Source organism: Sus scrofa, chromosome 3 (genome assembly GCF_000003025.6).
Source record: "Sus scrofa isolate TJ Tabasco breed Duroc chromosome 3, Sscrofa11.1, whole genome shotgun sequence".
NCBI lineage: Eukaryota > Metazoa > Chordata > Mammalia > Artiodactyla > Suidae > Sus > Sus scrofa.
Window position 1 is genome coordinate 19,326,530 of NC_010445.4, and position 21,833 is coordinate 19,348,362.

Below are 21,833 nucleotides of genomic sequence, written 5' to 3' on the forward strand. Positions count from 1 at the left end.
GAAGGCATCATGGCCAAGGTCAAGTCCTAGACAAGGACAGACGCTGGAAAAAATCAGCTTGAGAAAAGTCCACGAGACAAAGGCAGGTCTTTGAGAGAATGGGTTCAGGAGGAGCTAACAGGGCGGTGCAGCTGCCAAAAACGGCCACCGCCACGGCACACGCGAGGATGAGTGAGGTAGAAATTTTGTCAGGATCAGAGAGAAGAAGGGAATTAACATGTCTGCTCACCTACTGTGTGCCAGGCCCCTCGTTAAACACCTGACACATGAATTCCATTGAGACGTTCAATACCCTGTTGTCATCGTGATTCCTTTTTGCCACGTGGGGAAGCTGAGGCTTAGAGAAGTAAAGGGACTTGACCCGTGTAGTAGAGAACAGAGTTAGTACTTGAACCTAGTTCTTATTAGAAAGTACACTCCATCTCCAACCAACAGATAACAGCTTATTTCTAGAAAGGGTAATCAGGTTGAGATTTGGGGGGGGGGGCCTAGCCTGCAGCATGTGGAAGTGTTCCTGGGCCAGGGATGAAACCCCTACCACAGCAGCAATCCGAGCTCCTGCAGGGACACCACCAGGTCCTTAACCTACTGTGCCACAGTGGGAACTCTCAGGTTGGGATATGTTTGAAAAGGAATTTAGTTAATTCACAAAGTTGAAATTTTAAAAATAATGAAACTTGGAGTTCCCATCATAGCTCAGCAGACACGAATCTGACTAGTATCCACACGGACGCAGGTTTGATCCCTGGCCTGGCTTCGTGGGTTAAGGAACTGGCGTTGGCATGAGCTGGAGTATAGGCCAACAGCTACGGCTCTGATTCAACCCCTAGCTTGGGAACCTCCATATGCTGCAGGTGTAGCCCTAAAAAGCAAAAAAAAAAAAAAAAAAAAAAAGGTAATTTAAAAATCGCAACTCAAATTACGTTGCAATTTAATTTTTCTAATAAAAGAATAACTGAAGGTTTATACCACAGTGGTAAAGAATGAGCTACTGATACAATTTGAAATCATAGATGAATCTGACAGATACATTTAACAACAATTAAAAAACCCCAAAAGACAAAAACAGTTCTTACCCTGTGAATCCATTTATGTGAAATTCAAATACAGGCAAAACTAATCTATGCTGTTAAAGAGTCAAGATAGTGTTACGTTTGGAGAGGTATATTAAATAGGAAGTGTCATAAAGATGCCTCCTGGGGTACAAGGAATGTTCCATGTTGGTTTTTTTTTTTCTTTTTATGGCCACGCCTGAGACAAATAGAAGTTCCCAGGCTAGGGGTCGAATCCCAGCAGCACTTGAAACCTATGCTGCAGCTTGCAGCAATGATGGATCCTTAACCCACTGAGCGAGACCAGGGATCAAACCCGTGTCCTCACAGACACCATGTCAGGTTCTTCACCTGCTGAGCTACAACGGGAACTCCAGAATGTTCCATATTTTGACATGGTAGTGCTAACACAGGAGTTATTCATATATGAAAATTCGTAAATCTGTACACCCAAGATGGTCCACTTTATCATAAGTTATACCGCGATAAATACAAAAACTGAAAAAGCATAATGGAAGGAAGGCCTTTTTAATTGTCCCTTAGTGTAATCCTATGCCTGAAATATATGCAGTGGCACAGAGAATAGCTGGATCAAAAAGACCCCAAATAACAGTGATTATAAAGGTGGTAGGAAAATGACTAGTTTTTGTAGCTTTCTACATTGTCTAACTGCTCTACAACCAGGAAGCATTAACTCTGGCATCAGAAAGACATCAAAAATGTTGGAGTTCCCATTGAGGCGCAGTGGTTAACGCATCCGACTAGGAACCATGAGGTTGCGGGTTCGATCCTTGGCCTTGCTCAGTGGGTTAAGGATCCGGCGTTGTCTTGAGCTGTGGTGTAGGTTACAGATGCGGCTCGGATCCAGTGTGGCTGTGGCTGTGGTGTAGGCCAGCAGCTGTAGCTCCGATTCGACCCCTAGCCTCGGAACCTCCATATGCCGCAGGAGTGGCCCTAGAAAAGGCAAAAAGACAAAAAAAAAAAAAAAAAAAATGTCGAATGCACGTCCCACAGAGGCGAATGCCTGCAGACGTGAACTACACCAACCCCACCTCCCCCAGCTACCCCAGCTGATGGAACATTTTATGAGTAGGACCCAAAGGCAGGACTCAATGAACAACAACAGGATACATGAAAACAGCACTTCCGGGTATGGTTCAAAGGACTTCACGTGTATTATTTCATTCTCTCAAGAACTCCATGAGCTGGCTATGCTTTCAGCGCCATTCTTCAGACGGGAAGCTGAAGCACAAGAGGGGTTAAGTAAAGTGCCAAAGACCACACAGCAAATTAAGAGGTAGAACCAGCATGCAAACCCAGGGGTTCCAACCTGGACCACAGCGCCTCCCTTGACCATTCTTGCCATTCCATCACTCATGCGCCCGGCCATCTCCCAGGGCATCAACAGAGCGTGAGCAGCCCAATGAATATTTTTGAAAGAGTTTAGGCTTCTGCAGTTAGAGAAAATACACTGTTGGTGGGAATGTAAACTGGTACAACCACTATGGAAAACGGTATGGAGGTTCCTCAGAAGCCCAAATACAGAATTACCATACGATCCAGCAATCCCTACTCCTGGGCATCTATCTGGACAAAACTATAATTCAAAAAGATACAGAGTTCCCGTCGTGGCTCAGTGGTTAATGAATCTGAATAGGAACCATGAGGTTGTGGGTTCGATCCCTGGCCTTGCTCAGTGGGTTAAGGATCTGGTATTGCTGTGGCTGTGGTGTAGGCTGGCAGCTACAGCTCCGATTAGACCCCTAGCCTGGGAATCTCCATATGCTGTAGCAACAGCCCTAGAAAAGGCAAAATGACAAAAAAAAAAAAAAAAAAAAAGATACATGTACCCATACATTCAAAGCAGCACTATTCACAATAGCCAAGACATGGAAACTACCTAAATGTCCGTCAACAGATGAACAGATTAAGATACGGTATGTATATACAATGGAATATTACTCAGCCGTAAAAAGAACAAAATAATGCCATTTGCAGCAACATGGATGCAACTAGAGATTCTCATACGAAGTGAAGGAAGTGAGAAAGACAAATACCATATGATATAACTTCTATGTGGCATCTAAAATGTGGCACAAATGAACCTGTCTGCAAAACAGCAAAAGACTCACAGACATAGGGAACAGGCGTGTGGTTGCCAAGAGGGAGGGACTGGGAGTTTGGGGTTGGCAGATGCAAACCATAACATTTAGAAGGGATAAGCAATGAGGTCCTACTGGACAGCACAGGGAACTATATCCAATCTCTTGGGATAAAACACGATAGAAGATAATATGAGAAAAAGAATGTATAAATATGTACAACTGTGTCACACTACTATACAGCAGAAATTAACCCCATACTGTAAATCATCTATACTTTATGTATTTATTAAGTTATTGGTTTTTTTAGGGCCACACCCGCGGCACATGTAGGTTCCCAGGCTAGGGGTCGAATCAGAGCTACAGCTGCCGGCCTACACCACAGCCACAGCAATGCAGGATCCAAGCTGCGACCTATATATACCACAGCTCCCAGCAACGCCGGATCCTTCACCCACTGAGCGAGGCCAGGGATCGAACCTGTGTCCTCATGGATGCTAGTCAGATTTGTTTCCCCTGAGTCACGATGGGAACGCCAGTAAATCGTTTAATAAAAAAATTAAATAAAAAAATTTAATAAAAAAATTTTTTTTAAAAATTTAATAAAAAAATTTTTTTTAAAAATTAAAGGGCATCAAATTAGTCATCCTGGGAAAAGAAATTGAGAATTTGTTAAACTTCCTTACACTTATTTCAGGTTATGTTTAGAAATACGGGCGGGGGGGGCACATAACCTCTTCTGTGGCCTCTATTTGGGACTCAAGCCACCATTAACAGCAGCCTTTGGCTAGGGGAGGTGAGCGTTGGGGGAAATGGAAGTAAAAAAAAAAAAAAAAAAAGCCTGGGGAAGTGATGGAAAGCAGAGTCTCGTGATGTAAACAAGGTCCCAGGAGCTCTGCTGGTGAGGAAACTGAGGCTTCCACTCACCTGCCCAGTGATCCGGCCGTCCCTGCACCAGGCTCCCACTCACCTGCCCAGCCCTATGGTCTCAGCAGCCTGGGGTCCTCCCGTCTAGCTCTGAACTGGCAGCAGGGTCCATGAGGAGGCGAGGGAAAGAGGCCAGTAGGAGAGGCAGGAACGTCCTGCACAGGGCTGGGCATCCCACGTTTATCTCTCTCCACCTCATTGGGCGCTCAGACACCTGGGGAGGAAAGACTGATGCGGCCCACCTTACAGCTGAAGAAACTGAGGCTGGGAATGGTTACGAAATGTGCCTAGAGGTCCTGTCGTGGCTCAGCGGCAACAAATCTGACCAGCGTCCATGAGGATGCAGGTTCGATCCCTGGCCTCGCTTAGTGGGTTAAGGCTCTGGCGTGGATGTGAGCTGCGATGTAGGTCTCAGAGGGTGGCTTGGATCTGGCGTTGCTGTGGCCGTGACATATGCCGGCAGCTGCAGCTCCGATTCAACCCCTAGCCTGGGGGAACCTCCATAGCTGCAGGTGCAGTCCTAAAAAGACCAAAAAAGAAAAGAAAAGAAATGTGCCTAAGTGCTTCTAGCTGCCTCCACTTTGCCACAGGGCACAGAACACAGTAACAGCTGGGCCCTGTGCTTGTCTTCACCAGGGCAGGTGGCCTCTGTGCTCTGAGGGGAGATTCTTCTCCTGCAAGATGAGACTATTCTTACCCCCCCGGGTATTGTGAGCAAGGACGTGAAAGCAGTTTTAACAATGGACCTCTTTGTCTATTTCACCACACCCACTACCAGGTGGCCCGGTGCAGGGCAGCAGCTGTGCTCTGCCACCCGGCTAGCCTTTCTCGCGTCCTCTGATAACTGGATCCTGATGGCCCAAGGGGAAAACGCCCCTTCCTTATGGTGTGCTTAACGTGGGGACTCTCTTTTGCTGAAACTGCTGAGAGAATTATAATAATGATGGAAAAAATTCAAAGAGGTGGAAGAAGCCCCCTTCCCTCCCTCACTACACGTCACACACGGTTCAGAGCTGCCCTGACAGCCAGATGCGGGCGGTGCTGCTATTTCCCCCATTCTGTGTATGAAGAAACTGAGGCTCAGAGGCAGAGAAGCAATTGCATAAGCGATGAGTCGGGATTTGACCCCTGGCTCCAGTACCTGCATGTTCCCCCAAGGGCTATGTATGAGCTTCTAGATAATCAGCCTGGAGTGGCTGGTGGTCAGCGAACACCAAGAAGGACCAGTGGCTGGAGAACGGCTGCATCACAAAAGGCACAAAAGGCCGAGGCAGAGGGACTAAGTCAAGAGTACCCAGATCCAGCCACACCTGATGTGGTCTAACCCTGCACTTTACAGCTGGCTGAGGCAACAGATTCCCTGTTTTGCTGAAGCTGGTTTGAGGCGGGCATCTGTGACTTGAACAGAGCCTGAGAGACACAGTTTGTGTGTGGTCCCTGGGGAAGCGGAAGTTACAGGATCTGGAGCCGTCACAAGGGAAACGGAAGCCCAGGGTGGGGAGAGTGGGTGTGGCTATGGTCAGCCGCAGTGACTCAGGTCTGGAGCCCAGGTGGCCTGTGGCGCTCTCAGGGCCCTCGCCTTGTTCCTCCAGAGGTGTCCCCAGACTCAGGAACAGTTCTACAGGCCCACATTCTCCCAGGACACACATCTTTTTTTTTTTTCTTTTTTTTTCTTTTTCCTTTTACAGTTGCACCTGCGGGCTACGGGTCAAATTGGAGCTGCAGCTGCCAGTCTACGCCACAGCCACAGCATCACTGGATCCGAGCTGCATCTGCCACCTACACTGCAACTCAAGGCAAAACCAGATTCTTAACCCACTGAGAGAGGCCAGGGATGGAGCCCACATACTTATGGACACTAGTCGGGTTCTTAACCTGCTGAGCCACAACAGGAACTCCAGGACATACACCTTTCATAAATAATTTTCAGGAACCTCTTTCCTCTAGCATCCCTCCCTTTTCTTTTTATGTCTTTCGTTTGTTTGTTTGTTTGTTTGTCCGTCCTTTTCAGGGCTGCACGCATAGCCTATGGAGGTTCCAGGCTAGGAATCCAATCCGAGCTACAGCTGCCGGCCTACACCACAGCCACAGCAACTCGGGATCCGAGCCGAGTCTGCGACCTACACCGCAGCTCAAGGCAACGCCGGATCCTTAACCCACTGAGCGTGGCCAGGGATCAAACCCGCCACCTCATGGTTCCTAGTCGGATTCATTTCCGCAGCACCACAACGGGAACTCCCTCCCTCCCTTTTCTAACCATAGTCTGTATTCTAGAATGTGATGAGGGGTGGGGGCGGTGGTCGGAGAGGTTAAGGGAGACTCAGGGCAATTTCATGCCTAAGATCTGAGGATACAGAAAACTTTGATGAAGCTCAGCGGAAGGGCACACTGCTTATCCAAAACCGACTCGGGAAGAAGAAGCTGTCAACATTATCTCCTTCTGGTCACAAATTGCAGCTCTCTGATGGGCTTTTTTTTTTTTTTTCCCTCGAGTTTAATCTTGTGCTGGAAGCTCAGCTGATACCAGGAAGGTTTTAGACGTGTCAATCTCCTTCCTGGCATTTTATCAGAAATTGATTCTCTTTGCTTTTCAAAGCTCGAGTCTTGGCCTTGCCGTTGCTCAACCTGGGTTACGGGCACTGCATCTGAGTACATTCCTCGCAGCTCCCAGCCTGGCTGCAGGGCTCTGCGAGGAGGCTGGTGATTCAAGGGCCGTGTAATTCTCACAGGAGGAATTATGTGCCGTTCCTTCGCACCAAAGGCGGGAGGAACAATGAGTCAATCCTTGTCCTGCTTTTCCGTTTTTTTGTTTTGTCTTTTGTCTTTTTAGGGCCACACCCACGGCATATGGAGGTTCCCAGGCTAGGGGTCGAATCAGAGCTACAGATGCCGGCCTACACCACAGCCACAGCCCCATCAGATCCGAGGTGCATCTGCGACCTACACCACAGCTCACGGCAACGCCGGATCCTTCACCCACTGAGCGAGGCCAGGGATTGAACCCTCAACCTCATGGTTCCTAGTCGGATTCGTTTCCACTTCGCCAGGACGGGAACTCCATGCTTTTTCTTAGCAAGAGTACTCATCTACCTGGAATCTACCATGATTAGCTTTTCTGTTTGTTTGTTTCTTTTTCTTTTTATGGCCCTGCCCATGGCACATGGAAGTTCCCAGGCTATGGGTCGAATTAGAGCTGCAGTTGCCAGCCCACACCGCAGCCATGCTGGATTCGAGCCGCATCTGCAACGTACACAACAGCTCATGGCAACACCAGATCCTTAACCCACGGAGCAAGGCCAGGGATGGAACCTGCATCTTCAGAGATACTAGTCAGGATCTTAACCCACTGAGCCACAACAGGAACTCCCGGATTAGCTTTTTAAACAGGCCATCTCTCCCTAAATATAATATTAATTACATTACCAGTCCTAAATTATACTACTCAATACTTATTGAGCTCCTAGTCAAGTGCCAGGCACCCTTTGAAGGACTCCTCATGCATCACCTCATTGAATTCTTACCCCCACCCCTAAGCTATAGGCTCTCTCTCTCTCTCTCTTTTTTTTCTTTGCTTTTTAGGGCCAGACCTGTGGCATATGGAAGCTCCCAGGCTACAGGTCAAATCAGAGCTGTAGCTGCTGCCTACACCACAGCCACAGCAACACAGGATCTGAGCCGCATCAGTGACCTACACCACAGCTCCCGGCAACACCAGGTCCTTAACCCACAGATCGAGGCCAGGGATTGAACCCGCATCCTCATGGACATTAGTTGGGTTCGTTACCACTGAGCCATAACAGGAACTCCTGCAGGTTCTCCACTATCCCTACTCTTTAGAAGAGGAAGTTGAGTCACAGACCGGAGAGGTACCCTGCCTGAGGGATGATGCTAGCCTAGGAACCCAGGCTGCTTGGTTCCAGGGCTCACGGGCTCAACTACTTAGCTTTAGTGCTTCTAACCCTGCCCTGCAGAGATCAGAAGTCATTCATGTCACCAGGGCCCCCTCCGTCCAAAGCCTCAAAGCTACAGGGACCAAGAGCTCAAGAAGCAGAAAGACGGACAGCAATAACTTCACGACGGGGAAAGCATTCGGCACTGGACGTAAAATGGATGCGAGTCCTCCCTGTCCACAGATGTGAACTAAAAGGCTTCATTTCGGGAAAAGGGCAGATTTGGAATGTCAGCTGTCACACTGCGCAGGCTCTCATACCACGGCCCCACCCACTTACACTGTGTTTTTTCTCTCCCTTTCTTTTTTGTTTGTCTTTTGTCTTTCTAGGGCCGCACCCTCGGCATAGGGAGGTTCCCAGGCTAGGGATCCAATCGGAGCTACAGCTGCCGGCCTACGCCACAGCCACAGCAACAAGGGACCCCAGCCACGTCTGTGACCTACACCCCAGCTTGAGGCAGTGCTGGATCCTTAACCCACTGATTGAGGCCAGGGATCGAACCTGCAACTTCACGGTTCCTAGTCAGATTCGTTAACCACTGAGCCACTCCCTTTTTCAAAAAAAAAAAAAAATTCATATTTTAAACAAAGCAGTTGACAAAGTTCCTGCTGTGGCGCAGTGAGTTGAGAATCCAACTGTGGCAGCTCGGGTCGCCACAGAGACGCGGGTTCGATCCCTGGCCCAGCACAGTGGGATCTGGTGTTGCCGCGACTGTGGCGTAGGTGGCAGCTGCAGGTTGGATTCAGTCCCTGGCCCAGGAACTTCCATGTGCCGTGGGTGCAGCCATAAGAAAATAACAATTAAAAAATAAAAAAGCAGTTGAAATCTGTAAATATGGAGAAAGCAGCTCCTAATTCCCCCGGGGAGAATGAAGCTGCAAGAGTACTGAGAACTGAAAGGAGAAGAGGGCAGGCTTGGCAGTTTGCAGGCCAGTGAGGTCTGAAACTTACAGGGTCACGTCTGCTGGCTTCCTGCAACTGGCCAAGATAGGCACTCAGAGCCCAGGGCCCGTGAGAGATGGCATTCAGAAATCAAGGTGCTGGAGTTCCCATCGTGGCGCAGCGGAAACGAATCCGATTAGGAACCATGAGGTTTTGGGTTCGATGCCTGGCCTCGCTCAGTGGGTTAAGGATCCAGCGTTGCCGTGAACTATGGTGTAGGACACAGACACGGCTTGGATCTGGCGTTACTGTGGCTGTGGTGCAGGCCGGCAGTTTAGCTCCGATTCGATCCCTAGCCTGGGAACCTCCATATGCTGCAGGTGCAGCCCTAAAAGCCAAAAAAAAAAAAAAAAGAAAGAAAATAAATCAAGATGTTGGATGTGCCCCCAAGCCTTCCTCAGGACCATGCCCTGCTCCCACTCCCTGCTGAGAAAAGTGGACCAGGGAACTCCAGCCGAGGCCACTGAGTGTGGGGGCCTCAGCCAAGCGCAGACACACTTGCATCTGGCTAGAATTCTATGAGGTATCCTAGAACAAAAACCTTGGCCCCTCTCAGGCACTGTTACAAGACAAATTAAAAACATCGATTTCAGGAGTTCCCATCATGGCGCAGTGGTTAACGAATCCAACGAGGAACCATGAGGTTGCGGGTTCGATCCCTGGCCTGGCTCAGTTGGTTGAGGGTCCAGCGTTGCCATGAGCTGTGGTGTAGGTTGCAGACTTGGCTCGGATCCCTCATTGCTGTGGCTCTGGCATAGGCCGGTGGTTACAGCTCTGATTAGACCCCTAGCCTGGGAACCTCCATATGCTGCAGAAGTGGCCCTAGAAATGGCAAAAAGACAAAAAAAAAAAAAAAAAAAAAAAAACCATCGATTTCATAAAGCACATAACTTTTGATCTATTAATCCTACTTCTAAGACCTTTGGCTACTCCTGGACATAAGCATGGAGACGTCTGGTCTGGGATATTCTTTCCAATACTCTTAGAGCAGCGAGAGGCTATTAATAGCCTAGATTAGTCATTAACCAGGCTGGTTCCTGGTTTCATATATATAGTCCCTACTTCCACAAATTATAGACAGGTCCTCAATCCTCTACATGCATTTTTTAAAGTAGCAAAACCGCATCTGAACTGACATGAAATTTCAAGTCTTTATTTAACCCCCTAAGTATAAATATTCATGTTTTCCTAGAAATATGTTAATATATTGGATTATAGGGTGCTGACTCAGGCCATACTGGGATGGTCTTATTTTCTACATACTTAAAAAAGAAAAAAAAAAAAAGGAAACGCATTTGGCCCCAAAGATTTCAAATAAAGGAGTGTGGTTTTGTGCATTCCCGGTGGAGGACTAGGCAGCCGTAAAACAGAATGCATGTTCTCCAAGACGTGTTGTTAAGTGAAAAGAAAAATCCGGAACAAAACTATGTGTACTGCATGCTGTCACTGTGTTAAAAGGCAGGGCGTAGTGGGGGTGGAGGCAGAGGAAGATAGACTATCTCTGGAAGGACACAAAAGAATCTGATTACAGGAGTTCCCGTCATGGCGCCGTGGTTAACGAATCCGACTAGGAACCATGAGGTTGCGGGTTCGGTCCCTGCCCTTGCTCAGTGGGTTAACGATCCAGCGTTGCCGTGAGCTGTGGTGTAGGTTGCAGACGCGGCTCGGATCCCGCATTGCTGTGGCTCTGGCGTAGGCCGGTGGCTACAGCTCCGATTCGACCCCTACCCTGGGAACCTCCATATGCCGCGGGAGCGGCCCAAGAAATGGCAAAAAATAAAAAAAATAAAAAATAAAAAAGAATCTGATTACAGGAGTTCCCGTCAGGGCTCAGCGGAAACGAATCTGATGAGTAACCAGGATGCAGGTTCGATCCCTGGCCTCCCTCAGTGAGTTAAGGATCCAGCATTGCTGTGAGCTCTGGTGTAGTTTGCAGACGAGACTCAGATCTGGTGCTGCTGAGGCTGTGGTATAGGCCAGCAGCTGCAGTTCCGATGGGACCCCTAGCCTGGGGACCTCCATAGACTGCAGGTGCAGTCCTAAAAAAAAAAACAATCTGATCACAGTGGTTGTCTCTTGGGAGACAACTGGGGGGCTAATGTCAAGAGCACTGTACCCCTTCAGTGTTGATTAGCCAGAGATTTTTTTTTTTTTTTTTTTTTTTTTTTGCTTTTTAGGGCTACCCTACTGTATACGGAAGTTCCCAGGCTAGGGGTTGAATCAGAGCTGCAGCTGTTGGCCTACATCACAGCCACAGCAACACCTGATCCGACCCACATCTGCGACCTACACAGCAGCTCACAGTGTAACCGAGCTGTTGCCCTGTGTCCTCCATTGCTTGTTTTTAGAGAATAAGCCTCAGCCTCCGTGACCTTCCCTGAGGTCCAAAGGGCAGCTGCAGATCAGGGAAGGGAGGGGATGCAGACAGCAGGGAGGAGCCATCAAGAGACAATAGTGCAGCCTGGGACAGGGTCCTGGTTCCTCCTCAAGGAATATACAGAACAGTATCTTTGAGCCTTTCTGCAGGACCCAAACCCCCCCACAAAAGGAAGAACAACTTGATGAGTCATTCTTCATTCCGGGAAGAAGGAGGACCACCAGAACCAGTCCTGGGACCACTAAGCACCAGTTTTGAAAGACAACACAAGCTTGCCCCTACCCTGAGCCTTATCTACAACCCTAATCCTGATTCCACTCCCCAAACTATAAAACCACCTCCTAACCCCTTCTAAGGAGGGCACAGTCCTTAAGGCATGAGCCCGCTATGGCCCCCTTTGCCTGGCAAAGCAATAAAGCTGTCTTTTTCTCCTTTACCCAAAACTCTGTCTCTGTGTTTCAGGTTGGCCCCAGCAGACAGAGGCCAAATTTTGGCAACAACAGCAATGCCGGATCCTCAACCCACGGAGTGAGGCCAGGGATTGAACCCGCACCCTCACTGATACTAGTCAGATGCATTTCCCATTGGCCAGATTGATCAGGCTCTCTCTCTGGCCTTGGAACTGGGAGAAGGAACAGCTGGTAGAGGAGCCTGAAGACAGCAAGCTCTGGTGCAGGGACCAGAGGGGAGTGGAGGCGCATCCATGGTGGCACACGCAGAGGTTGTCCTGAGAGCCCCATCCCTGGAGGCACCCTGGGTCCTGGGCCCCCTCCTTTGCTGTGTTCCCCGGAGACCCCACGCTCTACCTCTGCTTGGCGAAGATGAAAGTCGTCTCTAGTCCTTGCACCAAAGGGCTCTGCTTAGGAGCAGGAAGTGTTCAGTGGGCTTGTGCCTGCCTGTGTACGCTTATGGGTGCGTGCAATGCCAGGGCCTAACAACCAGGGTGGTTGAGTTAAATGACTTATGCCGTCCTTTCCAAAGGGAACTCAGCACAGCAGAGGGCTAAGGAGAGCATTTTGCAGAATCTCCAATCAGCTGCTCAAGAAGCAGTCCATTATCTCAGGAGGCTCCCCAGGTGGTTTCCAGTGGGGGGTCCCAGAGCTAGCCTGCCTGGGGCTCGCTTGCCTGGGGGCACACAGCCTGGCGCCTGGAAGGCTGGAATCAGCCTGAAGTCCCTCTGGAGCAAGGGAGACCCCTTCAGTCCTAAGTGCAATTGTGCTGTCTTCTCTCTCCCAGGGTACGACTGGCTCTCCGTCAAATTCTAGAGGCTCTAGGGCGTTCCCGTCCTGGCTCAGCTGAAAGGAATCTGACTAGTATCCAAGAGGACATAGGTCCGATCCCTGGCCTCGCTCAGTGGGTTAAGGAGCCGGAGTTGCCGTGAGCTGTGGTGTAGGTTGCAGATGCAGCGTGGAGCCTGAGTTGCTGTGGCTGTGGTGTAGGCTGGCAGCTGTAGCTCTGCTTGGACCCCTAGCCTGGGAACCTCCATATGCCACAGGTGCAGCCCTAAAAAGACCAACCAAAAAAAAAAAAAAAAAATTCTAGATGCTCTAAGGAATGATTACAATTGTGTAGCAACTAACATTTCTGGACTGTTTAGCCTGGATTAGGCATTATGCTAGGTAATTTCATTACTGCCTTTATTCATATCCCCCATCTCCGGGTGGGAATTATCAAATGCGGTGGGAGGGGTCACGGTCATTGTCCAAGGTCACATGATAAGGATTTGTGGTAGAAGCACATGGTGGACACTAATTCACAGAGCTGCCTGGGGCCTCCGTGGCTCCATGCAAGAAATGTCCCCAGCACCCTGCCCGTGAGCCCCAGGATGTCAAGGCCATCGGTAGGGACCCTCGTGGGGGGGCGGGGGTATGGATAAAGATTTCTTCCTCCTCTTCGCTCGGTGGTTTCCTTATTTTTTTAAACACCGTATGATAAATTTACTTTCTAATGATTTTTGAGTAAACTACAATGACCGCAATTTCGAAATCATTAATAATTCATGACCAAGGGCCATAAACACTATATAATCTCCACAGGCAGGAACCATGAATCCTGGCCAGAGATGAGGTGGAAGCTATTTTTACCAGCTACGGGAGAATAGCTACTGACTTCAAGGCAACCATCAAAGATACCTTGTTCAGAAAGGACTGTAATCTTTCCAAAGCCTCTGTTAAAGCCCCCTCTTTGAGCAAGTCTTCTCTCCTCCAGCACCCCGCCCCCAACTTGGGGCTTTATCTGGGTCCCTTCTCTTTTTTTTGTCTTTCTGCCATTTCTTGGGCCACCCCCGTGGCATATGGAGATTCCCAGGCTAGGGGTCGAATCGGAGCTGTAGCTGCCAGCCTATGCCAGAGCCACAGCAACGCAGGATCCGAGCCGCGTCTGCAACCTACACCACAGCTCACGGCAACGCCGGATCCTGAACCCACGGAACAAGGCCAGGGATCGAACCCGCAACCTCATGGTTCCTAGTTGGATTCATTAACCACTGAGCCACGACGGGAACTCCCCCTGTCTGCTTGTTCTAACCAGTTTATCTTCTTGCCTTTCACGGGGACAAAGCTTCCTCTATACCTGGCCTCCTGTGTTAGGCATAGAGTGTCAGGAAGCGTAGATTTTACAGACGACAGCGGGGAGGGATGCGGAACGAGGAGGTGGGCGGAAAGGCATGTTATCGTCTATCAAGATGAGCGTCCTGGCAGCTGGCTCTGAGTTTCTTTCTCTCGTTTTTCTAAGCAAACAAAAGCCTGGTTAGGAGAGTCAGTCCCCTTTTTTGGGGGGAGGGCCTGAAACGATTTTAAACATCTTTCAGCATTAAACTTGGATGTTGCGATAAACAGCCCCACTCTCTGTTTTCCTTCACTTCAAGCCTTTTTGCAGAAGAGGGATCTGAAACGCTCTGGGGCGACTGGCATGATGGGAGTATCCGGGAAAGTGGCAATTAGGGGAGTCCTATTGCCAAGGAGAGAGAGGAAGGGAGGAAGGTATTTCAGCTGGTTACCAGCCGCCTAGCTTCAGCATCTCCCGCAAATTATTTCTTAATGTGGACAAATGGGATGCTGTCAGGCGGTGACCCAAGGTCTCCATTAGGTTTGAATAATTCATCCCTGGCCTGGTGGGGGGTGGGGGGAGGCCTGGTCCCCACCTTTGGTCACTTCATCGAGGGAGTCCAGGTGACAGCAGACCTGTGCTCACTCTCTCTCTCCTTTTTTTTTTTTTTGGTCTTTTTGTCTTTTTAGGGCCACGCTCCCGGCATATGAAGGTTCCCAGGCTAGGGGTCAAATCAGAGCTGCAGCTGCCAGCCTACTACACCACAGCCACAGCAACACGGGATCCGAGCCGCGTCTGCGACCTACACCACAGGTCACAGCAACGCCGGATCCTTCACCCACTGAGTGAGGCCAGGGATCGAACCTGCAACCTCATGGTTCCTAGTCGGATTCATTAACAACTGAACCACGATGGGAACTCCCCGTGCTCACTCTCTTTCTGGCTCCTCGACCCCCAGGGATCTGGAGGGACTTTGTAGAGACAGGCTTACCTGCTCCTGCCTCCAGAAAATCGTCCCCACCCAAAGGAGTGGGAACATCCGCCCAAGCTCAGCTTTAAGAGTGCCCACTGGGGCTGACACTGAAGTCCTTTCAGCAACCTCAAAGTGCCTAAGTTCTCTCCCAGTCCTCGCCCCAGGTAGGCTGATTAAGTAAGAAGGAAAGCCACACTGGCTGCTCTGGCTACAGCTGAGCAAAGAGGCCACAGGGGAGCGGATGCAAGTCACAGCAAAGCGCACAAGGCCCCTGGCAGTCAACCCCAACCTGCTCCTCAGAGCTGGCCACGGGTGAGGCCAAGACCAAGGAAATGGAATCTCGAGATGCGAAAAGAAGGATCAAGTCTTGCGGCCAGTTGGGGGCTCTTGGACCTGGCTGATCCTGATCCTGTTTGCCTTTTTTTTTTTTTTTTTTAAGATTTTTATTTGTTCTACTATGTTGATTTTCAACGTTCTGTCAATTTCTGCTGTACTGCGAAGTGACCCATTCACACATATATATACATTCTTTTTCTCACATTATCCTCCATCATGTTCCATCGCAAGGGACTAGACAGAGTTCCCCAGGCTATACAGCAGGATCTCAGTGCTTATCCATACCAGAGGCCATCATTTGCATCCATTTGTCTTTGGAATCAGATTCTTCGACAGTCAAGTGTTAGCACTTAAGTGGCAATGAATTTCAGGATTGGTCGATATTTATGATGAGCCACCAGCTTTCACACACAACCCTGCTCCCATCTGCTGCTAAATAAGACTGAAATGCGGAGTTCCCGTGGTGGCGCAGTGGTTAATGAATCCGACTAGGAACCATGAGGTTGCGAGTTCCATCCTTGGCCCCGCTCGGTGGGTTAAGGGTCTGGCATTGCCACGAGCTGTGGTGTAGGTCACAGATACAGCTCGGATCTGGTGTTGCTGTGGCTGTGGCGTGGGCTGGTGGCTACAGCTCCGATTGGACCCCTAGCCTGGAAACAAAGCATCATAATAAGACCGAAAGGCAAACTCTCCCAAGCTGGAGGCTTGACCAAAAAGGCTTGAGGAATTTGTGGGTCCCAGCAGCCACTTCCCACCTCTGGCTCAGTGATTTTGCAACTTTCTTTACTCCTTTCTCTTTGCCTTTGACCTTGCTATTTACTTGGACTGGCAAACTCGCCCTGCAAGAGTCGGCCTTTAATCAGTTTTTCTGCAAAGCCTTTCTTGATACCACTGGCAGATGTAGGTATTGAAATTCCACCCTTTGTCCTTTTCTCGAGGTACTGGCACTTCTCACACTGTATTGCAACGATCTCATGGCTTCCAAGGATGCTGGGCACAGCCCAAGATCAAGGACTATCTCCCATCCACCACTGAGTCCTGGCCCTGGTGCCTGGCGTAGCACAGGTGAGCTCAGCGTGGTAAATTTCAAGCATGGCCACAATATTTTGTAGCTCTTCCCATGAAGAGGTGAGGCCTGTTTCCCCAGTCCTTGACTCCGCATTGATCTTGTGATTTGCTTTAAAGAATGGAAACTGGCAAGGAGTTCCCGCTGTGGCTCAGTGGTTAATGAACCCGACTAGTATCCATGAGGAGGTGGGTTCTATCTCTGGCCTCGCTCAGTGGGTTAAGGATCTGGCCCCCGAGGATCCCGCGTTGCTGTGGCTGTGGTGTAGGCCGGCAGCTGCAGCTCCGATTCGACTCCTAGCCTGGGAACCTCCATATGCTGAGGGTGCAGCCCAAAAGAAGACAAATGACAAAAAAAAAAAAAAAAAAAAAAAAGAATAGAAACTGGAAGATGTGCCACGGCGCCAGGCTAGGGCTCACGAGTTCCTGCATCTTCCAATCTCATACCCTTGAACCGCTGAACCTCCATGGGAGCAAACCTGGCTGGCTTGCTGGAGGATGGGAGGACACTGGCGAGAAATAAAGCATCCTAACCGATGCTCAGGTAGCCCCTAGGCAACACAGGCTGTTAACCGCAAATCACTATGTGAGCCCAGCAGAGCCTGACCCATCAATAGAACTGCCTGCGGAAGCCAAGCCTGAAAGGCTAAGCTACAGAATCATGACCTAAATCCATGGTTGTTTTAAGTCACTATGATCTGAGTGACTTGTTATGCAGCCAAAGGGGACTGACACATTCAGGAAGAGATTATTACTACAAGTAACCCTGGGATGATAACGCCCATTGCCAACCATCATTGGGTCACGGATTCAAGCCTGAGACTCAGAGAGAAAAGAACAGGAAGCCCAAGAATCCTTCATCCCCGGCCTGCTCCCTCAGGTCTCGTCCATCAAGTTGCCTCCCATCAGCCCTCACCAGACATGCCTTTACCTCTTTCTTCTCCCGGGAGCAGGACCGGCTTCGCTCAGCCTTCCGCAGGGTCTGACCTGTAGCAGTTCAAAAGCAGAACCAGAGATTAAGGCTGTTTTAAAACAGCTAGTTTTGTTTTTTGGTTTTTTGTTTTTTGTCTTTTTGCCTTTTCTAGGGCCACTTCCCATGGCATATGGAGGTTCCCAGGCTAGGGGTTAAGGAGTTCCTATCGTGGCGCAGTGCTTAACAAATCCGACTAGGAACCATGAGGTTGCGGGTTCGATTCCTGGCCTTGCTCACTGGGTTGGGATCCGGCATTGCCATGAGCTGTGGGGTAGGCCACAGATGCGGCTTGGATCTGGTGTTGCTGTGGCTCTGGTGTAGGCTGGCGGCTACAGCTTCGATTCAACCTCTAGCCTGGGAGCAGCCCAAGAAATGGCAAAAAGACAAAAAAAAAAAAAAAAAGACAGCTAGTTAAGCACCGCAGAAGCTTTTTATTTGCAAACCGAATAGACGGGACCAATCATAATCAAATGATTTTAGGAAAATGTCGTCTATTATGATAATGGGAAAATGGCTTACTCTTGAAAATAGACCGACGGGCAACAAAATGGTAATTCACACACACACATTATTGGACTATAATGAACAAAGCCTCCGCTCTTTAATCTGGAACATTATCTGCACTCTGCAAGGGCTTGACAGACTGTAGTTTTTCCCAGGCGAATTACATTTTTATTAAATTGTTTGGAATTATATAAAATGCCTTCCCCGGCGCGTATCCCATCTCCTTTGATGAGAATGTGCCAATACGCTGCACCAAACCCCCCGACTCGCCACAGAGGTGCTGGTGCAGGTGTGAATCAGCAGTCGTCATTTGATGATGGGCATGTCACATGATGGGCAGTTTCAGAGAGAATTGTTGCTTTTCTGGGAAAACTAGAAGACTAACAATTGGACATCATGTTTATTTATTTTTTATTTATTTGTGTATTTGTCTTTTTTAGGGCCACACCCGTGGCATATGGAAGTTCCCAGGCTAGGGGTCTAATTGGAGCTACAGCTGCCAGCCTACGCCAGAGCCACAGCAACGCAGGATCCTCAAACCACTGAGTGAGGCCAGGGATCAAAGCTGCAACCTCATGGTTCCTAGTCAGATTCATTTCCACTGCACTACGACGGCAACTCCGACATCGTGATGTTTAAATAAGTTGTTCCAAATGCAGTTTTCACCACTTTGATGGAAGCGTCCATTATAAAAGGATTCCTTGGAGTTGCTGCTGTGGCACAGTGGGTTAAGAATCCAACTGCAGCTTGGGTCACTGAGGAGGTATGGGTTCAATCCCAAGTCCAGTGTAGTGGTCTAAAGGATCCGGCATTGGAGTTCCCATTGTGGCTCAGCAGAAACGAATCAAACTAGGGACCATGAGGTTGCGGGTACGATCCCTGGCCTTGCTCAGTGGGTTAAGGATCCGGCGTTGCCATGAGCTGTTGCAGATTCAGCTCAGATCTAGCGTTGCTGTGGCTGTGGGGTAGGCCGGCGGCTGTAGCTCCGATTCGACCCTTACCCGGGGAACCTCCAAATGTTGCAAGTTTGGCCCTAAAAAAAAAGCCAAAAAAAAAAAAAAAAAAGACAGAATGAACTGATCTGAAACCAACTGCCTGCCATCCACAGCCACCTACTTAGAGTAGGTTCTCTCTCTGTGTGTGCTTGCATGCTTGTTTTTTGTCTTTTAGGGGGTGCTGGCCTTAAGACCAAAGAACCTTAAAGATGACAAATTGCCCAGGAAAACATCCCACTGTGATATGGGATGTTGACAGTGGGGGAGGTTGTATACGTATGGACTCAGTACTTTCCACTCAATTTCTCCCTCCCTCCCTTCCTTCCTTCCTCCTCTTCCCCTTTTTCTTTTCCTTTTTTTTTTTTTTTTGGTCTTTTTAGCTATTTCTTGAGCCGCTCCCGAGGCATATGAAGGTTCCCAGGCTAGCGGTCTAATCAGAGCTGTACCCACCGGCCTACGCCAGAGCCACAGCAACGCAGGATCTGAGCCTCGTCTGCGACCCACACCACAGCTCATGGCAACGCCGGATCCTTAACCCACTGAGCAAGGCCAGGGATCAAACCCGAAACCTCATGGTTCCTAGTCAGATTCGTTTCCGCTGCGCCAGGACGGGAACTCCCCCTCCTCTTCCCCTTTCTTTCTTTTTTGGCCAAGGTGTACAGCAGCTTGAGGTAGGATCTCAGTTCCCAGACTAAGAATTGAACCCAGCCATGAAAGCACCAAGTCCTAACCACTAGACCAGCAAGGAACTCCCCGTCCACTGAATTGTCACTGTGAACCGAAATCTGTTCTAAAAAAATAAAGTGCATGAAGTAAAACAGAGAATAGCCCCGGAGTTCCCGTCGTGGCGCAGTGGTTAACGAATCTGACTGGGAACTATGAGGTTGCGGGTTCGATCCCTGCCCTTGCTCAGTGGGTTAACGATGCAGTGTTGCCGTGAGCTGTGGTGTGGGTTACAGACTCGGCTTGGATCCAGCGTTGCTGTGGCTCTGGCGCAGGCCGGTGGCTACAGCTCTGATTCGACCCCTAGCCTGGGAACCTCCATATGCCGCAGGAGCGGCCCAAGAAATAGCTAAAAAGACAAAAAAAAAAAAAAGAAAAAAGAAAAGAAAAGAAAATAGCCCCGGATTTAGAGATAAAATGATCCAGCCGGTGTGTCACTTTTATCCTGACCCCCTGATCCCTGATGCTCTAGGGCAGGAGTTAGGGTAGACAGCTCCTCCAAAGCCTTGCCTACACCCGCCCTGGCTGTGAGTCAAGGGCCGTAAAGCTGATCAGAGACAACATAGCAGGCAGGGGCCTGAGAAGGCAGAGCCAGGCCTGCGTGGAGACGGGCCTGGGGCTGGGAGGGGACAGAGTGGACCAGAGGGAGGGCAGGGCTGCTCTGCTGACAGACCAGGCTGCTCTAGCAGCAGAGATGGTGCCGAGGCAAGTAAGATGTCAGCAGGACCAAGCAAAGCCCAGAGCAAAGGGAGGGAGGGAGCAGGAGGGAAACGGAGCTGGTCCAGGGGTGAACATGGCAGACCCAGGGTCTGGCTGTGGCCCTTCCTGTGCTGGTCGGACACATACCAGTGGACCGCTGACCAGTTATAAGATCTTAGATAAGTCACAGGACCCAACAGATTCTCTCTGGGCTGCATTTTCTCTCCCCCACCCCCCCCTTTTTTTTTTTTTACTTTTTAGGACCGCGCCTGCGGCATATGGAGGTTCCCAGGCTAGGGGTTGAATTGGAGCCTACACCACAGCAACGCCAGATCGGAGCAGCATCTGTGACCTACATCACAGCTCAAGGCAACACTGGATCTTTAACCCACTGAGTGAGGCCAGGGATGGAACTTGCATCCTTATGGATCCTAGTCGGGTTCGTTAACCCCCCTCCCATTTTTATTTATTTTTTTATTTTTTATTTATTTTTTATTTTTTGTCTTTTTTTTGCCATTTCTTGGGCCACTCCCATGGCATATGGAGGTTCCCAGGCTAGGGGTCCAATCGGAGCTGTAGCCACCGGCCTACGACAGAGCCACAGCAACACAGGATCCGAGCCGCATCTGCAACCTACACGGCAACGCCGTGAGAAAGGGCAGGGACCGAACCCGCAACCTCATGGTTCCTAGTCGAATTCATTAACCACTGCGCCACGACGGGAACTCCCTCCCCCTCCCATTTTTAAATGAGAATGAGCCTGAATCACCTCTGGGTTTGCTTTCCATCTCTAAAGTTCTGTTATACTAATAAAGAACAGTTAAAAAAAAAAAAAAGGTGGGCCATCAAAAGAAAATATTAGTACAAAGAACGGAGAGCTTAACCAGGGAAGTTTGAAAGCAAATCTTTCTACTGGAGTTAATTGGAAGCTTGTTTATTCATTACATTGGAAAAGAATTTGCTTATTTTCCAATGAAGATAATTGGCTCTAATTATGCACGTTTGTTCTCTAATGCCTCTATCTTCACCCGATGGAGCCCCTCTCTCCTTCAGGTGGCTCAATGTGAAGACAGCTCCTTCTCCCCAAGGACAGACGGCATCAGATCACACGGTGCCTGCCTCTGCACTTGGCTTCTCTGTGCACCTTCCTGCCTAGATCTCATTTTATCCTCCCAGCAACTCAGGAACGGGGAAGAAGGTGACATTAATACCAATATATGCTGCTTGCAAAATTAAGGGGGTGTTCCTCTGTGTTTTGCAAGGTGACCTGCCAGCTTCAGTCAGGAACCCGTAAATAAGGCCAAATGTAAATGCTACGTGTGCACCTCACTTTATAAAACAGATGTGTGCCTGGGGAAAAGTGGCTGCATTGAATTTTTGTAAATATAATACCATTCTCCCACTTACGCCTTCTGAGAGATTTTATCTGCACTTAGGATTAATTTTCAATGGTTAGAAGCTTCTGCCGCTTCAGTTTTACTTTGCTCTCGACGCAGATAATCATATTCATCGCTATCATTTAGAGGGCAGTTGCAGCTTCCTTGGCTGTTAGCTTCTGAAGTCATCAGGCAAAGGAAAATCAGTGTCAAAATTATCCTTGAAAAAGAGTCTGAAACCTCCTGGAAAGTACAGTCTCCAGGACACAGCTTTTTACATCCATTGATGTAGA

At 49.2% G+C, this 21,833-nt stretch overlaps 1 protein-coding gene across 1 annotated transcript in view; it reads right to left on the minus strand.

Annotated features, from left to right (window-relative positions):
• Positions 1-21,833, minus strand: part of KIAA0556 (KIAA0556 ortholog) — a 217,901-nt gene that overhangs the window by 176,163 nt on the left and 19,905 nt on the right. Inside the window, 1 exon segment of the mRNA XM_021086440.1 lies at positions 17,202-17,257. Coding sequence (XP_020942099.1) covers positions 17,202-17,257 — 56 coding nt within the window.